The sequence below is a fragment of the Ipomoea triloba genome, chromosome 14 (genome assembly GCF_003576645.1).
Source record: "Ipomoea triloba cultivar NCNSP0323 chromosome 14, ASM357664v1".
Classification (NCBI taxonomy): domain Eukaryota; kingdom Viridiplantae; phylum Streptophyta; class Magnoliopsida; order Solanales; family Convolvulaceae; genus Ipomoea; species Ipomoea triloba.
Window position 1 is genome coordinate 21,797,379 of NC_044929.1, and position 17,224 is coordinate 21,814,602.

The following is a 17,224-nucleotide window of genomic DNA, read 5'->3' on the forward strand; positions in this document are numbered from 1 at the left end:
GGGGGGGGGGGGGGGGGGGGGGTACTTTGCACTGTCCAACTGTATTTCCTATTCTTCCATTGTTGAGACTAGTTTTCACCATTTGGGTGAAGACATTGGAGAGGTTTACTTCATTTGTGCTATAATAATACACTAATTTCAGATCTACATGGATTGCTTTTAGGACTTAGTAAGAATCGATCGGTACAGATGTATAGTTTGGAGTTTATAAAATAGGATTGGACTATCATAATTTACTTTTGCTGAAAATTCCCTTAGGACAGATTTTATCCATGCACCTTAGGCTAAACTATACTTCTTTGTGATCATTTAAGTGATACAAGACTTCATCACTCAAATCCATTTTGTTGATGTTGGTTTCTGGGAAAATGGTCTAGTACTCTAGTGAGTGTGGTTCCTTGACAGACATGCATTGAATCATCTGTTTCAAATGTCTGTTTAATGTTGTTTCAGGTCAGTGAGCTCAAGGAAAGTGCTGCTACTTTCTCCCCTCCTGCGCCTGCTATACGGAAACCTGTGGTGAAGAATGCAGAAAAAGTGAATCAACCCTCAGCAGTTGCAGCTGATATTCTTGACAGTTCAGCACCTGTTGATAACGTGAATAACCAGGAGGAAGAAGGCATGCTATAGTGATCCTTTATTCCATTTCCATTTATAATTTCAAGACAGTCCCACCCCTGTCATTATATTTTCCTCAATGAATGATATTTTATGTTGTTTTCTTGGAACAGCCGATGGGTATTCCATTTACATAAAAGGCCTGCCTTTAAGTGCAACAGTGTCATTACTAGCTGAAGAGTTCAAGAAATTTGGACCTATCAAGGATGGAGGCATTCAAGTCAGAAGTAACAGAGTATGTAATTGTTGACTTGTTTATGTTTTTTTTCCCACTATTTTTCCCTATACTATAATCACCTGTCATTGTGTATAGCAACAGGGATTTTGCTTTGGCTTTGTGGAATTTGAGGAGGCAAGTGCTGTGCAAAAAGCAATTGAGGTGTGCCCACTTCTTCCTGAATTCTTATAGCACTTTCCTCATTTATGTTTTCAATTAAACAAGATGACCATTATGGCCTTTTCTGTTGAATGTTTATGACATTTGTGATTTTTCATTTGTGTATCCTTCCTCTTATCTCATCAATAATTTTGCACTCTTGAATTTATTTTACCATCCATACTATCTAAGAGAAGCCTGTTAATTTTAACTTGTATACATATTAGGCTTCTCCTGTAGCAATTGGTGGACGCCAATCTGTTGTTGAGGAGAAGAGGTCTACAACTAATCCACGAGGTAAGTTAACCCTTGAATCTTATACTTATATGAGCTCCGTGTATGAATAATTTACAGGCATCATTTCCATAGTATATTAGTATGAAGCAAGGCACAATGATAACATATATGCATAATTTCTGGGGCATCATTATCTATTTACTGTGAATGGAAACCATGGTAGTAATTGTGAAAAAGATTTGTTTGACCTTTGTTTTTTTTTTTTTTTTTCCTTCTATCTGTTATGGTAGTTGGTACAATATTTGAGTCTTATAAGGTTCATTTGTTAACATCACAATTTGGAAAATTCTGCCATGACAATGATTGTTATGTAGGTAATGTCATATTTTTGATTGCCCATTTTCAATTTTGAAACCAAGAACTATATATTATCAAACTGTTGTATGGTAGTTAGAAAGAACCCAAACCCTTGCCCAACCCTGGGAAAGTGTTATGAACATGTAATATCTATATGCATTTGTTTGTTCAAATCATGAATGAATGAGCATATCATTGTGTGGTCTAATTCATACTGTTTTATATCTTTGTGAGAACAGCTAATGTTTTAGTCATTAGACTTGGCACATATACTTATGTTTCTAGTGGAATGAAAACGACGTTTTTCTAATAGGTAACAATAGAAGATTCCTGTCAGGAAGGGGCTCTGGATTCAGAAGTGAAGGATTCAGGGGGCGAGGAAATTATGGAGGTGGCAGGGGATACAACAGGGGAGAGTTCAACAGCAGGAATGAATTCAGCAACAGGGTTGGTAATCGTGGAGGATCATCATCAAACCGTGGAGGTGATGGGTATCAAAGGGCTGACCATGCTGGAAACAATGGTGGTCGTGTGAATCGTGTTGGTGAAATGCCTCCTTACGGAACTGCTAAGGACATGGCACCAAGGGTATCTGCTACTGCTTGAAAACATTTAACATGGTGATTGAGAGATGATTTAGTAGGTTTTCATTTTTTGAATCACAAATTGAGCGGGTGGATGAATTCATTGTTAGGTACTACGGAGTTTCATAAGAGTTTTTTTCCGTAGCTTTCCCCTTCCCATTTTTCCTCTATTATGGGGGTATTATAGGAAATAGCAATTGAGTTGAAGCAACTATTGTTAATGTTGCAGTTGAGATGGGTATAGGTAATATTACAATTGTTGGATTATTTTCTTTTAGTGTGTTTACTTTCTGAAAATTTTAAAAATTCATTTGTTTTAAATTTTGTTCTAACATCTCAATGTGTTGCAGTTCTCTTTCACCTATGATACAGTAGTGCATGGTTTGTTATGTGGCCCATTTTGCCTGCTGGCCTTAAAAGATGTGCGTTGAAAAATTACCCTTAAAAAGTATATAAATTCTGAATTTATTTGTAAGTGGATTATCCCATTCCTTTACAGAACTGGGTCATGAATCAAATAATGGCAAATATAGAATTGGTTTCACCCCTCTAGAAGTATTGTGACTAGTTGCAAACTAACCATCCACTATTCAAATTCATATAAATCCGATGCTCAACAAACAATCCAGACTATAATGTCACAGAGGGAGAACTTCAATTCTCCTGTGATTATGGTCATTATTATACAGACGTAGTCAACAAGAGCTTCAATTCTCCTGTGATTATGTCATTATTATACAAACAAAAAGTCAACAAGAACAGATCCCAAGAGAGATTCTTCTATTCTCCTGTGATTATGGCCCATTATACAATGAAAAGTCAACAAGGGACGTAGTTCTACTAGTATTTCGTAAGGATGACACAACTCCCCACATCTGATAGAAAGCATGGTTCAATGGGCATTGGTTGAGGGGTTTTTCATACTTGTAATTGAGTTACAAGTTGATTCATACAGAAGAAAAAGTGTGATGATCATAACACACATGAGTCTTCCATTCAAAAATATATATTAAACTTGACATATTATATATTTTTGGATGAAAGAACCATGTGAATCAAGACCATGCACATTACTCTTTCTCTATATGCAAGTTTAACATGGGAAACACACTCCTGATGGCAGTTTCCAAGTCCTATTGGGGGTGGTCAGCCAACTCACAGCTCTGCTAACACTACATGGGCATGTTACAAATGTAAATGCATGAAATCACTAAACACAAAGTGAGATGCCAAAAAGCAAGTGCATGTCTCCTCCAGTGTGCTCAGTTACACCTTACTAGGCTGCTGGGTTCCATGGTGGAAGTGCTAAGGAATAACAGATAACAAAATATAATCCTGAGCATTTGCCTTAAAATACTATGGCAGTCAAACTAGTTGAGGTTCCACTTACAGGACAACATGCCATAAATAGGAATATCCTAACAAGGGTTTGGGGCAGCTAAGGAAGAGAATGATGCCAATTGCCAAACAAGAACCCAATCATCACATACAGCCTTGCTCTGATTAATAGACCTCATCCAATCTTAACTTTTGTTCCAAAGTTTTTATTCTCAAATTCCCTAACATCGTCTTATCATCATCCTTTCTCTAATGAGATATATTTTTCTTTCTAACAATCTTCCAATTCACAGTAAAACATGTTACAGCTACTGAGCTACTCACCAGGAAAGAAGCTTTTCCCATGCAGACTTAATAAATTTCAGAGAAATAGTATTCTGGGAGCTATCCAACTAGTGCGTTTGAATGGGCGGAAAGAATAGAAGGAAAATGGAGGGTAAACAAAACAAGGGGAGAAGGGAGAGAAAATAATCCCCCATTCAATCAAATATTTTCCTCCCAAAAATATAAAGAAAACCAGGAGAAAGTCGCCCTTCCTTTCTAACTACACACTATACACATGTAACCTATCATATCTCTTCATTCCCTCACTTCCTAACTATCCAAACACAACATAAAGGCTTCAAAAAGCTTCAACAATAAGAAATGCTAATATCCCCAAATTCTGTGGTGCTTTCTAGTTAGCTCTTTACTAGTGGCAGAAAACTGCAAATTTGAAACCAACATTCTGATTTAAACATTTTTAACTCTATGTTCAAAGAAGAGTAGTTATGGGTATATCAGTATATGCATCATTCTGAGCCAGCAACTTGAGTCCAGCTTCAACAACAAAATAACAGCATAAAAGGATATGTTGAGACATAAAAGTGTAGGCTGAAGAAAACAGTGCTTATTATGTACTACACCACTAAAGCAGGAAAGAGAACAATGCATTAGCATCAACCCCTTATATATTTAGCACAAGATAGCACACCTAACAGCATTTGAATTGTGAAAACTTAAAACCTCGCTGAGCAACTTTATGCATAATTGAAGTTTAGCCATAAACTGAGATAACTATAAACAATTGGAGATTAAAAATTTTAAACTAATTCAGAAATTAAATATGCTAAAACTAAGGTTCACATTAAAGCTTCTATGATGTGGAATGAGTACTAACTTTATGTGTAAGGGGAGCTGATGAGACTCGTGGAGAGATACTTGAAGGAATCCTCTCAGCAAAGCTTCAACTATTACCATCACTTAAAGGCCAAAATTACAGGCCTGGATGTACTCATTCTCGTAATCAACATATTTTGTCCAAAGTGGCCGAAACTGGGCAATGGCAATATCAAGCCATGGCTTCATATTCCCATTGAAGTGGACAACTGCAGCATTGTTTATTTCATCCGTGCTTATACTTGGATTGTAGCCAAGCCCTAAAACATGCCAAGACTTATCCAGTGGCTTTGTTGTGGAGTAATATGTGATCAAACCAGGGGGCAGTGTTCCCAATTTCCACAAAGTTCGGTTTTCATTCTGCAAACATAGTTACTTCTTCAGCAATATTTCAAATGCAATATTCAAAACTTAGTAGTATATAGGGAAGAAAAAAAAAAAAAGGAACTCAAGGAAACATATACATGTACATACTGCAATCAAGTATCATCTAAGCAGACAGAGAGGAGGATGCAGTGAGAAGGGAGTGGAGAGTTTTTCTTTGGGGGTAGGGGAAGGGGGAGAGACAAGCACCTACATTGCTTAGGCAGATTTAGAGGGGATGTATATAATAAATACTGCAGAAAAATGATACATACAAACTAAAAGTGCCCAGGGCCATAACATTAGTAACCTATTAAATAAATCATTTCTTACCAAAGCCTGCCAGTAATGGTATTCTTCTGTGCACTTCTCCTTGCGCCAAGCATCCAAGTCAAAGAAGTTCATACCATAGGCCCATGCACAAGCTTTAGGGTTAAACTTCCGTCTGATCAAAGGATGAGAGAAATTCATGTATTGTGCATATCGATGGAATGACCCAAAACACGTTTCAACTGCTCCATTCACTTTACCATCCATATCTATCTTCCAAAGGCCAGTCAAATCCCTTTGAACAACTATATCATCATCCAAGAACAAGATCCTGTGCAATTTTGGATACATTTCAGGCAAGTAGAACCTAAGATGATTTAATATTGATAAATACTTAGGATTCCTGAATTTCATATTTGTTGTGTCCTTTGTTGCATTCTCAAGCTTATTCTCAAAGTAAAACTTCTGTAGATTAGCAGATTCAAGCTGCCGAAGAACTGGGACATATGAAGAGTTCAAGAACTTGTAATCCTCAACAGCCTTCACTTCAATGTGAGCCCCATTATAATCCCTCATCTTGAACATAACTTGCATAGCTCCAAGATTCATCTTATCAGTTACAACATGAAACACATGCTTTGATGGGTCTTTTGAATTCTTCACAGCAGAATTCACCACAACTGAAGCTGCAACCACATTGTCAGAGAAAATTGCATAATGGTAAAGTTTGGGATCCTCCAATTCAGGTGGAGTGGGCTTCCCTTCATCTGTGTACTTGTCTGGATGCGCAATCCGCTCTTCCATTAACCTCATAGTCACACAATGCAAGCTTTTGGGAATTGATTTTGCAGCAATCAAGCTTGAGAAAGCACCTTGCTTCTTTGCCTTTGTTAGCTGATCATTCACAGCAAAAATGGTATCCTTGAGCTTCTGAATCTTTAACTGATTATCAAAAGACTCCTTTGCCTCAGCAACAACTTGACGCGTGACTTTGATTCTTTCTTTCACCTCTTTCTCAAACTGCCGAAGCACTGATTCATCAAGTGAGCTGGAATCCAACTCAAACAGTGCTCTATATGCAGGCTTTGAGATCAAATCTGTATAGTTTCGTGACAACTCTGCAAAGACTCGAACAAGTTTTGAGTTTTCAAGCTTCAGCTTTCGAGCATAGGAAGCATAAGCCAAAGCCAGAGCACGGTGATCCTCTGCTTGCTTCCTGATCAGATCAAGCCGTGGCTTTAATGGATCCGATTTCAGAGCCAGTACGGATCTTCGTACTGGCCCTACTCCATATGCATCGTGCAAAGTGCCCTAAAAATCCAAAAAAAAAAAAAGAGAGAAGAAGTTATGCGACTGTACCAGTCTTAGCAAATAACCAGAATGTGAGAAATCAAAACCAGATCGAACCAATTGTGAAAGAAATAAGCAAACTCTAAAGCTATCAAATACACAGTTCATAAATTACTCGTTATAGAGATAATTAGTAGCAACTATAGATTCTGGAGTACATATTATCTACTAAAAATTGCCAAACATGAACAAAAATTCCAATTATAGAACTCAACAGCATGAAATTGCCGGCGATTTTTTATTATAGAAAACTACATCGAACACCACCGACAGATGCGCGAAACGAGAAATGCGAGCATGAACAAGGAAAGTGATACTTACGACGTTGAGATCGGCGGGATCCGAGGAGGAAGTGTAGCGTAGAGAGAGAGTTAAGAAGAGAAAAACGGCGATAGTGAGAGCGGAGGCGAAGAGCTTAAAGATGAAGCGGCCGGCAGCGGATCGTCCGAAAAGGCCGCCGGAGGTCCGATCTGTGGCCGACCGGTAGCTACGAACCGTCGGTGCGATAGCCATTTCTGCTTCTCTTTCCCCTAAGAGAGAGAGAGAGAGAGGTGAGAAGAGTTCACAGTTTAGTAGGAGTGGTCGTTTCTGAACTGGCAGTGAATGTGTATACGCGGGTTTGCGACGGTGGGGTTGAAATAGGAATCGAAGAATGGGGTCCCATAATACGACAGAGATCACAATTGACAATTTAATTAACTGAGATTAATTAATAAATTAAATCTTTACTGTAATACTTTAGGGCTTAGGCGCTTTTTTTCTCGGCTACTGTTATTAATGCTCTGTTTCCGCTTTTTTTCATTACAAGGTTGCATATTGAGGCGATTGCTAATTGTTATACCACACACGACGTTGAATTCTGATACAAAAATTTTGTATTTTCAGTTAATATATTTTGTATCTATAATTAATAATTTTTTATATATATTAACAAATAACTTGATAATTGCTAAAACATAATATGATAGCTACATGTATAAAAACAGTCAAATGCGATACTGTGTTTGAACTTCAAATACTGAATTTGAAATTTGTCATGAGGTACGTATATATACCTTTGTGACTATCGTATAACACATCATAATAATTTTTTTTTTCCTTTTTTAACTTATTGATTGCGTGACAATAAATCTCTTTATAATCATAATTACAGAGTACTATTTTTATTATCTAATAATTTGCTTCCGCAAATCACACGTGAGATTGATGTGTTGTTGACATACGAATATCACAAATACTATGAAATTGCCAAATCGAGAGAGTTGGATCGAAATGTGAAGTCTATACAAGATATTAAGACTATTTAAGTTACTTTAGGACATTAGAATGTTTAAATAGAGTTATAATTGTATTATAATTATAATGTTGTGTTATAATAAAACTCATAATGTAACACACAATACTTTAAACTTGTCTTTTTAGCCTACTAAAACTTTTAACTTGTCTTCTTATAATGGGGCTCAAAATTTAGCAATTTTTTAGGGCGTTCTCTCCATACTAAGGGTTCTAATCATAATTAAACTACTAGTATTCTAAAAAAAAAAAAAAAAAAAAAAAAAAAAAAACTACTAGTTACTATAGGAATCTATTATTAGTAAACAAATTTTTAGGATTTTAGATGATGTTAGTCTCTTTCGGATATGTGAAATTCTAGTGTATCCTAGATTCCTAGCTGAGAAAACATCCCATCTGACCCCAAAAAATAAAAAATAAAAAATGCACACTCTAACAAATAAAACTACAGATTGGCCCTTACAGTTGATTGGCAATCCATCAACAACTTAAAAGCACCGACTAAATTTAGTAAAATCTGTCAAATCAATTGAAGATTTAGTAGAAGAGTTGATCTCATATAGTGCAATTCAGGATAGAAAACAGCCCATAGTTTACATACTTGCAGCAGAATTTTCAAACATCACATTACAGCACACAGCAGATGCCAGATAGAGTTCAAAACAGTTGATTAACAACTTCAAAAGCATTCTATAATGCCTGGATTTGCGTGAATCAGGAAGCTATTATTCATTCATAACAGGCTTGTTTTCATTCGCTTTAGGCTTCTGTTCCTTTGGCTTTTGCTCTTCAGTTTTCCTGTATAAATCCAGATATCAGAATCACAGTTAATGGATTGAATGCAACAAAGCAGCTTGTGCAGAATTTGATAGTAAGAATCCCAGCTAACAAAAATTACATTTTAGAAGAGGAACTACAAGTAATGTAGCAATAAACATTCTTCACTTTTTGGTAGAATTTCAAGATTTCATTCACAGTCTAACTGGCCAAAATTCACAGAAAATTATGTTGTACAGAGCTAAAGAATACATAGGATCTGATAAGAACTTTGATCAACTCCCAGTTTTTTAATAAGAAAGCCAGCCCGTGTCTAATGAAAAGCTCGAGTAAAAATAGGAGTGGTTGCAGTAGCTCATGATCCCTAAAATATTAGTCTTGAATCTTTATACTGAGAAACAAATCATAGTTCATTATTTCCTGAATTTGTTCCATAATGATCATTTCTTATATGAAAAACAAACCCGAACTTGTTCATATGACCTGAATTGTAACATCCAACAAGTGTCAGTGCCTGAAACCCCCAAGGCAAACATAAACACGCATACACCCGTAATGCATAAAGCTAAAATTTATGCTCCATAGACCATAGTCAACATCTAAATGCATGAAACCTCCCACATTTCAGGACCATTTCAACATCTATATGCACACACCCCTAATGCATAAAGCTAAAAACCATTCTCCATAGTCAACAGTCAACACCTATAATGCACCAAACCTCCCACATTTCAGGATCATTTCAAAATCTATACACACTTATATTTTTTTCTTTTCTACATTTTCCTCACATTTGTATCCCGCGTTTTCCCTCATTTCATGTTTCCATGCTACCCGGGTCAACATCATCAAGCCAACACAAGCTCTTGACATCATGTATTGTTAGCCATGCTTCTAACCCAGTCTAGACCACTGCATAAGCTATCCAAACTTACCTTGAACACCTACCTTAACATCATGTGAGCCTGGTTTTAAAACCTCCATAATTTGATTAATTTCACATGTTCTTAAATGATTTCACACATTCAATAAAATGTTAAAACCAAAAGGTTTCTTACTTTAAAATGCTGTCCAGAAAATCTCCATTTTAACCACAATTTAGAAGCATAAAAGCAGCTATTCTTATACCAAAATTTCTATTTTGGTTCATTTTCAGCAACTTCATCAATATTTTTCAACTAACGCAAGAGACATACCAAGGATTCAGGAACATGAAATTAGAACAGGAAAAAATGAAATTTATCCTCTTCCTGTTTAGTTGAAATTAGAAACAGCGCAAAATATATACAGATCAAAGCAACGGAAAAGAAATTAATGCGAACCTCTTATCCGAACCGCCTCCTTTCTGGCTGAGAAACGAGCGGAACAGCGGCGAGTTGACGTCGTAAATCATTGTCACTGTGCGAAGCTCGTCGCCCTCGAAGCTGAAATCTGCTTTATTACAAACCCTAATATTTGATCTGCTCAGACTTTTGGTTGTCGGCAAGCTCACTAGATCTGTAGCTCAAAAGTCAGAGTGATTGATTCAATTGGGCCCACCCACGAATCTTCCTTGTAATGAAATGGCCCAATAAAGGCAATTTATATCTGGAGTAAGGTACATATAGTATTATAGACCTTATATTGAAACAATGAGGTATAGAATTCATACTTCTATACATATATTATATATTTATTTGTTTTTCAATTCTGATTTAGGTACATAATTTGTGTTCATAGACACAAAATTTCACAACACAGAACACTAAAATTCATAACATAAAACATAATTATTAATTTGTTTCAAGTACATAATTCATACTCTTAAGGTAGATAATTTTATAATACATGATACAAAAAAACTCACAACATAATAGTAATAGTATAGGTCTCATACACATGCACCAGAGTCTACAGTGCACTGTAAACTCTGGTCTATGATATAAGAATTGTCGGCTAAATTGGTCAATAATAATCACAAAATTATAAATTTAACTCTCAGCAAGATAGTAAATTTGCCTTCTTAATTGATTTACCTTTCTATGATCTTTGTTGATTATAGTCACAACACGACTATACTTGATGCACATTTCCAATAGTAAGTCCAAGTTTCCCCGTCATTAAAATAATAATAATAATAAAGGAAATGGGCCAATACTAATGGGCTTGTTACCGGCCCAAATGCAAGTCTCACTGCATCCTCGGCGAGGCTTCTGAAAGTTAACTCTCCATCGCCATTGGCTCTGCTGAAATCGAAAGTCTGAACTTTGAAGGTGGAGCAGACGGAGATCATGGCCGCGGGTGATGAAACTCAAGAAAGAGTTGCGTCTTCTTCATCTCCGAGTTGGAAGGAACGGATTCTCGTCCCCACTATACTCGCAGGTATACTCAACATTGAATTCTGGCACAAAAGTTCTTCAAATTTTCTGATTTTATATGATTTTTCACCTGTTTTGTTCCCTTTTAGGTATTGCTGGCGGAGGAGCTGGATTGGTATCAAAGCATCGAAAAGTTCATGGCCTTGCTAATATTTCCGCCACTTATGCAACCAATTTCGCCATCGTTACTGGCTGTTATTGTGGTAATTTCTTTTTCATTGTTTGGTGTATTGGAATATTTATGTAATTGCATTTTTTTTTTGTTACAAATAATTAGTTTTTAAATAATGATGATTCTAATTTCCAAAAAAGAGGACTGGAAAAAGGAGCAAGGCATATATAGCTGGGTATTATATTATACTCTTAAAAGGAATGATCTATCCTTTCGAAGAAATATTTGGTAGGCAAATGACAATTGGGATGCTATTGAGATCAATGCTTGTGGTGACATTGTTGTTTTCCAGGTGCTCGAGAGTTTGTAAGAGTAAGTAGAACTGGAAAACCTGATGACTTGTTGAATTCGGTAATTGGAGGTTTTGGTAGTGGTGCTCTTTTGGGAAGGCTTCAAGGTAAAACCTCATGCCTCTATTTGTACATAAAAACATCACCATGGTACAGATGCAATTCGTTAGTTCATACATTGAAAAAGATTTGTTTTGGTAGTCTCTTTGCAACTGTTGTGTAAATTCTCCCAGGAAGCTAAATTTCTGATGATCTGCCAATTCTTTCTTACTGCTGTTGTTTGTGATGTTGTGTAACTTGGTCAGTTTTAGGAACGATTACTATCACCATTGTGCCAAATTTTGTCATGTGCTTATCTTTTCCCTATTTCCTTGAATAAAAACAGCATCATGAACATCCAATACAGCTTGCAGAAATTGACTGGAAATTTGTTTCCGTGTCATCAGACGTGTTTGGCATGTTACTATATCAATTTTTATTTGAAAATTCAATTGGAAGAAAGATCAAAGTATCATTAGTTTTTCTGAATCATTGTGTTTCAAAATGGCAACTAGTAAGCCTCTTTCCACCTTGCTCGCCTTAGAAATTATCCTCTTAATGTGGCATTCACAGGCATATGAATATCATTTAATTGCGTGCCATTGGTTACTTGATGAATCAAAGAGTGCCATTCCAGATATGGTGTAGCTATTCTCCAAGGCCCATGTTGATTAGCTGACTAGTGTCTATGTCGTCCAACTTGTTACAAAAAAAGTTTTGCACGTCATCTCGAAGGACTTTATACCAGACATGCATAACACAATTATTTGTCTTCAGTTAGGTTCATTCAGAACAATTTGTGAAAATATTTACAAGGCGAAGTTGGACAGTTGTGTGTTAGATCATCTACGTGTTTCGTGCTCATTTAGAACGGTTGTTGAACTGCTCTGTTTGAATGCTATTACAGGTGGCCAACTTGGTGCTATTCGTTATTCTGTCGCCTTTGCTGTTGTGGGAACGTCAGTTGATTTTGCCACTCTCAAATTGAAACCTGTCTTGAGAAGATACTATAACTCGGCCGTTGGCAGCAAGGACAGCTGGTTGAAGTTGCCAGAATGGTCACCTATACAAGTACTCGACGAGGAAGCCCTTGCTGCAAAACATGCCCGGGAACAAGAAATCTATAGAAGAGTTCATAATTTGAACAAAGAAGAATCTTAATACCAACACGTTTTTGTTATGTATACCCCCCATGGTTTGCTTACCTGCTTCTTATTCAGTGGAAACATGCATTTGTAAACGAGCAAGCAATAATGAGACGCATTAGACTCGGTTCTTGCCTGGACAAATACTACCACAGGCACCGGTTTCTTGCACTTCAGTAGTGTCAGGTTTCCAATTTTGCATTAGCAGTGGGGCTAGTTTTGCACTGAAATTGTACTGATATATTGATTGTCATTTCCTGAAACTTGAATTTCATGTGACTGTGCTAGTTACTGTTGCCTAAAAATGAATGTATTTGATTCTATTTACACTTGATTAATCAAAGTGACCATATCCCTAGGTTTTTATTATTTTTTGGAGAAGGAAGAATTTGTTAGTCACTGGAAATAAATATGGAATTCTAATGTCTAAATCCCTTACAAAAACAAAAACAAAAGATAGAGCTTACATGATGATTAAGCAATGAACATTTCTGATTTCTCTCTCTTCACTTCTTTTACTTTCTGTCTTATATATCTTCTACAAAAATCAAAATTGCTAGGCCAGGTCATCACAGAATTGACAAGAAAGCAAGACCCAAAAAGTTGAAATGCCAGCCAGCAAAACTATTTCTTGGATACAAGTTAACAGAAACAATAATAGGCCATTCACATTTTACTGAAGGCAGCATTGTACTTTTGAACAGCATGACCATTTCTAGCAAAGTAGTTGTACATCATAGTTGGACAACACTAAAATTTTACAATCTTTCAAGAAAGCAGTGAGACAAGGGAAACAAATTCCAAAGCCACGCGTCCCTTGGACCTTGTGTTGATGACAAAATGCTCCGGGTATTTCCTCAACAGCATCAGCAATCCATACCATGGTTTCGCGCTGGCTTCAGGGGTAGGATAGTCTTCAGAGGTGAGATATCTCCTCACGCGGCTGTGATGCCACCTATTGCCAAAGTGTTCCACCAACTGTCGGACAAAAAGCAGTGAGATGAATAAGATCATTATTAACAATTGACAAGCATTAGGAAGCTCCGAAGCTGTTGGTTCTTGTGAGATTGCATGTGAAAGTTAGCAGGTTCTAAATACTACTGGAAATGCTCTAATGCTTTTAAAATAAGCTCAACACCTCCCCCAAATATATCTCTTCTAGAGAAAAAGGAGAAAAAAATACATATGGTAGTACCATCAAGACAACAATTATTTGTTTGGCTGAAGCCTTTCAGCCACTATAAAGTTAAACAAGCACACATCAATGCAGGGAAGAGAGAGAATATATGAATCAGGAACCATAAGAGCACAGAAAGGAGATCTGTACTATTGCACCGTAAAGGGACAAATAAATTAGGCATCTAAATATCTGAAATGAAGAGAAGAAGCGCAAATCCAAAGTATTGTACAAAATGGTTACTACTTTTCTGACAAAAATAAATCCTTGAAAAAAACTTCGATTTCTTCCTACTTCTTAAAACTATACTTCAGTTGTTAATGGAGGAAGCATCTTTTGGATGTTTGCCCAAAGACAAAAACTGCGTATGGAAAAAACAAACAAAAGTGTTCTACAGAAACTTTTTAAAATGTTTTCATTTGTTTCCTAAACATGCTCTAATTCCATTTATTATTGACAAGGCCAAATGCCAGGTTACAAAAAGGTAATGTGTAACTAAATTAGTATGATTCCCTTCTTTTCCTTTTGGTTACTTTATCATAATTCATACAGCATACCACAAAGTTAGATATCAAACCTCAGCATGAAGCTTTTCCATTGCCATCCATTCTCCTGGACCACAGAGATCAGAAAGCACATTCGCTACAGAAGACACAACATCCTTCTCTTCTAGTTGCAGGAGCTGTTGATTGTCAGCATCTCTGTCAATGCGTGATCTTCCATCTACCTTCTTATCTGCACAAAGTTGAGGATAAAAGAAAGTTAACAGCTAAATATAAAGTTCCATTGAAGCAAAAGTATCCTTGGTGACATTTATCCCCAAAATGGTCTCCATAGCAATTAAAGTAACAATGCCAATGCACCAGAAAAACAGCCAATGATTTTGAAGGGAATGCTCACATTTCAAAGAGCGCAACACCCTGGGGACAGGCACTTAAACCTCAAGGGAGCCAACATAGAAAATGATGAACTATATTGTTGACCCAAGAAATTTAGGAAGTTATAAGAAACTCACTTGGGTAAGAAAAAAGGTAGAATGATGCAAATGAGACCATTGAACAATGATAAGTAACGTTAGAGGCACTCGCCCATAACAGTGATTTTTAAAAGTTGTAAATAAGAGAGAATGAATGCAATTCAGCAATACAAGTATTTTGTCTTACTCATGAGTCATGAGGCATTCTAACTTCTAAGAGCCAGAGAAAGAAGATACTACATTAAGTGGTGAATTGGAGGTTATCACTTTCATTAGCTGTGCCAAAACCATCAAAACCTCATTCCTTTTGTCAAAGAATAATTGACAATATGCTGAGTTTCACTATCTTACTACAAGGACATGATCCAAACATCATTGAGATGGACTGAAAAAGACACTCATATATCCCCTTTGCTCACATAAGAAGTAATTTAAAAAAAAAAAAAAAAATCAAATGTGACTATGTTATAACGCATAGAGTTAACACAAGAAGATGCCAGCAGAGGCTAAAGGGATGGATGCAATAGAACTTGGAAGACCTAATTGGTATGAGACTATAATTCACAGCAAAGAATAGATGCAAAGATAGTTCCATTATAGCCTCACATATAGCAGGGATCAAACAATGACTGGTGAACAGAAACAGCAAGCAAATATAAGTAAGCATTTTGTAGCCATGGTAACAAGACAGAAAAGAACCAAGTTTAACAAGCCAATAACAACAAACACAGTTAAACTAACAGAATAATTGAATGAGCTTTAGTGATATGAGTGATATGCTACATAATATTTCGGATGCAATGCCTCACCTATTGCAACCTTCCCTCCGGAGCCGCTTGATCCATAGCCATAGCCGCTACCATCAAAGCCATCACCCCTCCTCAGTTTTTTAGCTTCGGAGCCCTCTTCTCCCCCATCATCCTCATACTCATCATCATAATACTCCTTCCCTCTCAGCAATCCCTTCTTCCCGACCGCACCGCCGTAGGCATTTACCGAAGGGGGAGGCAAGTGCTGCTGATGCTGGTGATGGTGATGCGACACCATTCCTGAAGCCGCGGCCGCCGCCGCGGCCGGATAATTAACATTTACGTGGTGTCTAGGCCCGATTGGCCCACCGAGGATGCTCCGAATCGGAAGGAGAAAGTAGAACTCCTTGTCCCCAATCTGGAGGAGGTCCTGAGAGTCGAGCTTGACGGGAGGGTTACCAGGGAGGTGAAGTACCCCCTCGACGAAGCAGCCGTTCTTACCGAGTACCTCGAGGGCGAATCGGCGGCGCTGGAAGTCGTAGAAGATGCGGGCGTGGTGGCGGGAGATGTTCATCCCGCCGCCGAGGGAGGAGAGGTCAACATCCACCGTCGATTTCTTCGAGTTACGGCCAAGGATTATGGAGTATGTCTGCATGTAGTACTCAAAATCCTCGCCCTGAAGCTTCGCGAACCCCGCCTCCACATCGCTGCCGCCGCTGCTCCCCATCTGGAATGGAATGTATCTGCGCGCACTTTTAGAGAGAGAAATAGCAGTATGCGTCTATACATACACGCGCATATATATCATATATGCGATCTCTCTAGGCGATTAGAGAATTATGATCGGAAACATTGCGAATTTGGGTCCTTGAGTGCTTGAAATTGAAGAATCCGATTACAGGTGAAGCTTGAATTTGAGAGGTCCGACGGGTCAAGTGATCAACCCCTATTGTGTTTTTTTGTTTTTTATTTGTTTGTTTGTTTGTTTTTTTTTTTTTGGATTAACCAAAATGAGCTCTTTTGATTTTTTTTTTTTAATATATAAGCTCAATTGCTATTTAAAAAACTTTTTGAGTGAAGTTTGACTTATGATAAATATATGTTGAGTATACTATGCGGAGACTTTCACAATGCTCTCGAACATACTTGGGATTAGGTAGTCAAGAAATGGATTAGCACGGGAGCGTCCATTTTGGTCAATTCTCTCCCCATTTTATAGTAATTAATGTCCGTTAAATAAGTAAGTGGAGGGGACACGTACCGAGGATCCGGAATGATCTCCACGTGGATGGCATGGGCTCGACTAATATGGTGGGTGTGCCAAGTGTCTTAAAGAGGTTGTCATCACGATGTGACAGCGCATGTCGTTCTGTTAACGAATGTATAATTCGTTCATGCACGTGTGGAATTCGCAAACTGATCATCATAGTCAAGTTCTCAGTTAAAATGGATTGGAAATTGTATGTAAGTTTTGGATCGGGCGGCAAATGTGATATAATGTGTAATCTATGTTTAGGCCTTATTGAGGCCTAGTTATATGAGTAAGTGTGGTCTTACCCCTTCAAAGACCCCCACCCCCCCCCCCCCCCCCCCCCCCC

The 17,224-nt window shown here is 37.5% G+C and overlaps 4 protein-coding genes across 5 annotated transcripts in view; 2 read left to right on the top strand and 2 right to left on the bottom strand.

Moving 5' to 3' along the window:
- LOC116004943 (nuclear transport factor 2-like) overlaps positions 1–2,493 on the top strand; it is a 4,512-nt gene extending 2,019 nt beyond the window's left edge. The window contains exons 6-10 of one of the 2 annotated variants that reach the window (XM_031245145.1): positions 454–619; positions 732–853; positions 932–997; positions 1,222–1,291; positions 1,902–2,493. In XM_031245145.1, the coding sequence (XP_031101005.1) occupies positions 454–619; positions 732–853; positions 932–997; positions 1,222–1,291; positions 1,902–2,194 (717 nt within the window). In that variant the 3' untranslated portion in view covers positions 2,195–2,493. The remainder of the gene's footprint in view (positions 1–453; positions 620–731; positions 854–931; positions 998–1,221; positions 1,292–1,901) is intronic. The other variant, XM_031245146.1, reaches the window with a different exon arrangement.
- A 1,925-nt stretch (positions 2,494–4,418) lies between these two features.
- Positions 4,419–7,259, bottom strand: LOC116004792 (galacturonosyltransferase 8). The gene is made up of 3 exons (XM_031244962.1): positions 6,973–7,259; positions 5,365–6,612; positions 4,419–5,028 (listed from the first exon to the last, which is right to left on the bottom strand). Exons 1-3 carry the CDS (start codon positions 7,162–7,164, stop codon positions 4,753–4,755), a joined length of 1,716 nt encoding a protein of 571 aa, XP_031100822.1. The 5' UTR covers positions 7,165–7,259; the 3' UTR covers positions 4,419–4,752.
- A 3,668-nt stretch (positions 7,260–10,927) lies between these two features.
- Positions 10,928–13,062, top strand: LOC116004267. Its single transcript, XM_031244242.1, has 4 exons — positions 10,928–11,082; positions 11,168–11,281; positions 11,543–11,647; positions 12,487–13,062. Exons 1-4 carry the CDS (start codon positions 10,992–10,994, stop codon positions 12,738–12,740), a joined length of 564 nt encoding a protein of 187 aa, XP_031100102.1. The 5' UTR covers positions 10,928–10,991; the 3' UTR covers positions 12,741–13,062.
- A 140-nt stretch (positions 13,063–13,202) lies between these two features.
- Positions 13,203–16,571, bottom strand: LOC116005316 (FHA domain-containing protein FHA2). Its single transcript, XM_031245584.1, has 3 exons — positions 15,687–16,571; positions 14,479–14,636; positions 13,203–13,702 (listed from the first exon to the last, which is right to left on the bottom strand). Exons 1-3 carry the CDS (start codon positions 16,351–16,353, stop codon positions 13,493–13,495), a joined length of 1,035 nt encoding a protein of 344 aa, XP_031101444.1. The 5' UTR covers positions 16,354–16,571; the 3' UTR covers positions 13,203–13,492.
- Positions 16,572–17,224: the final 653 nt, after the last annotated feature.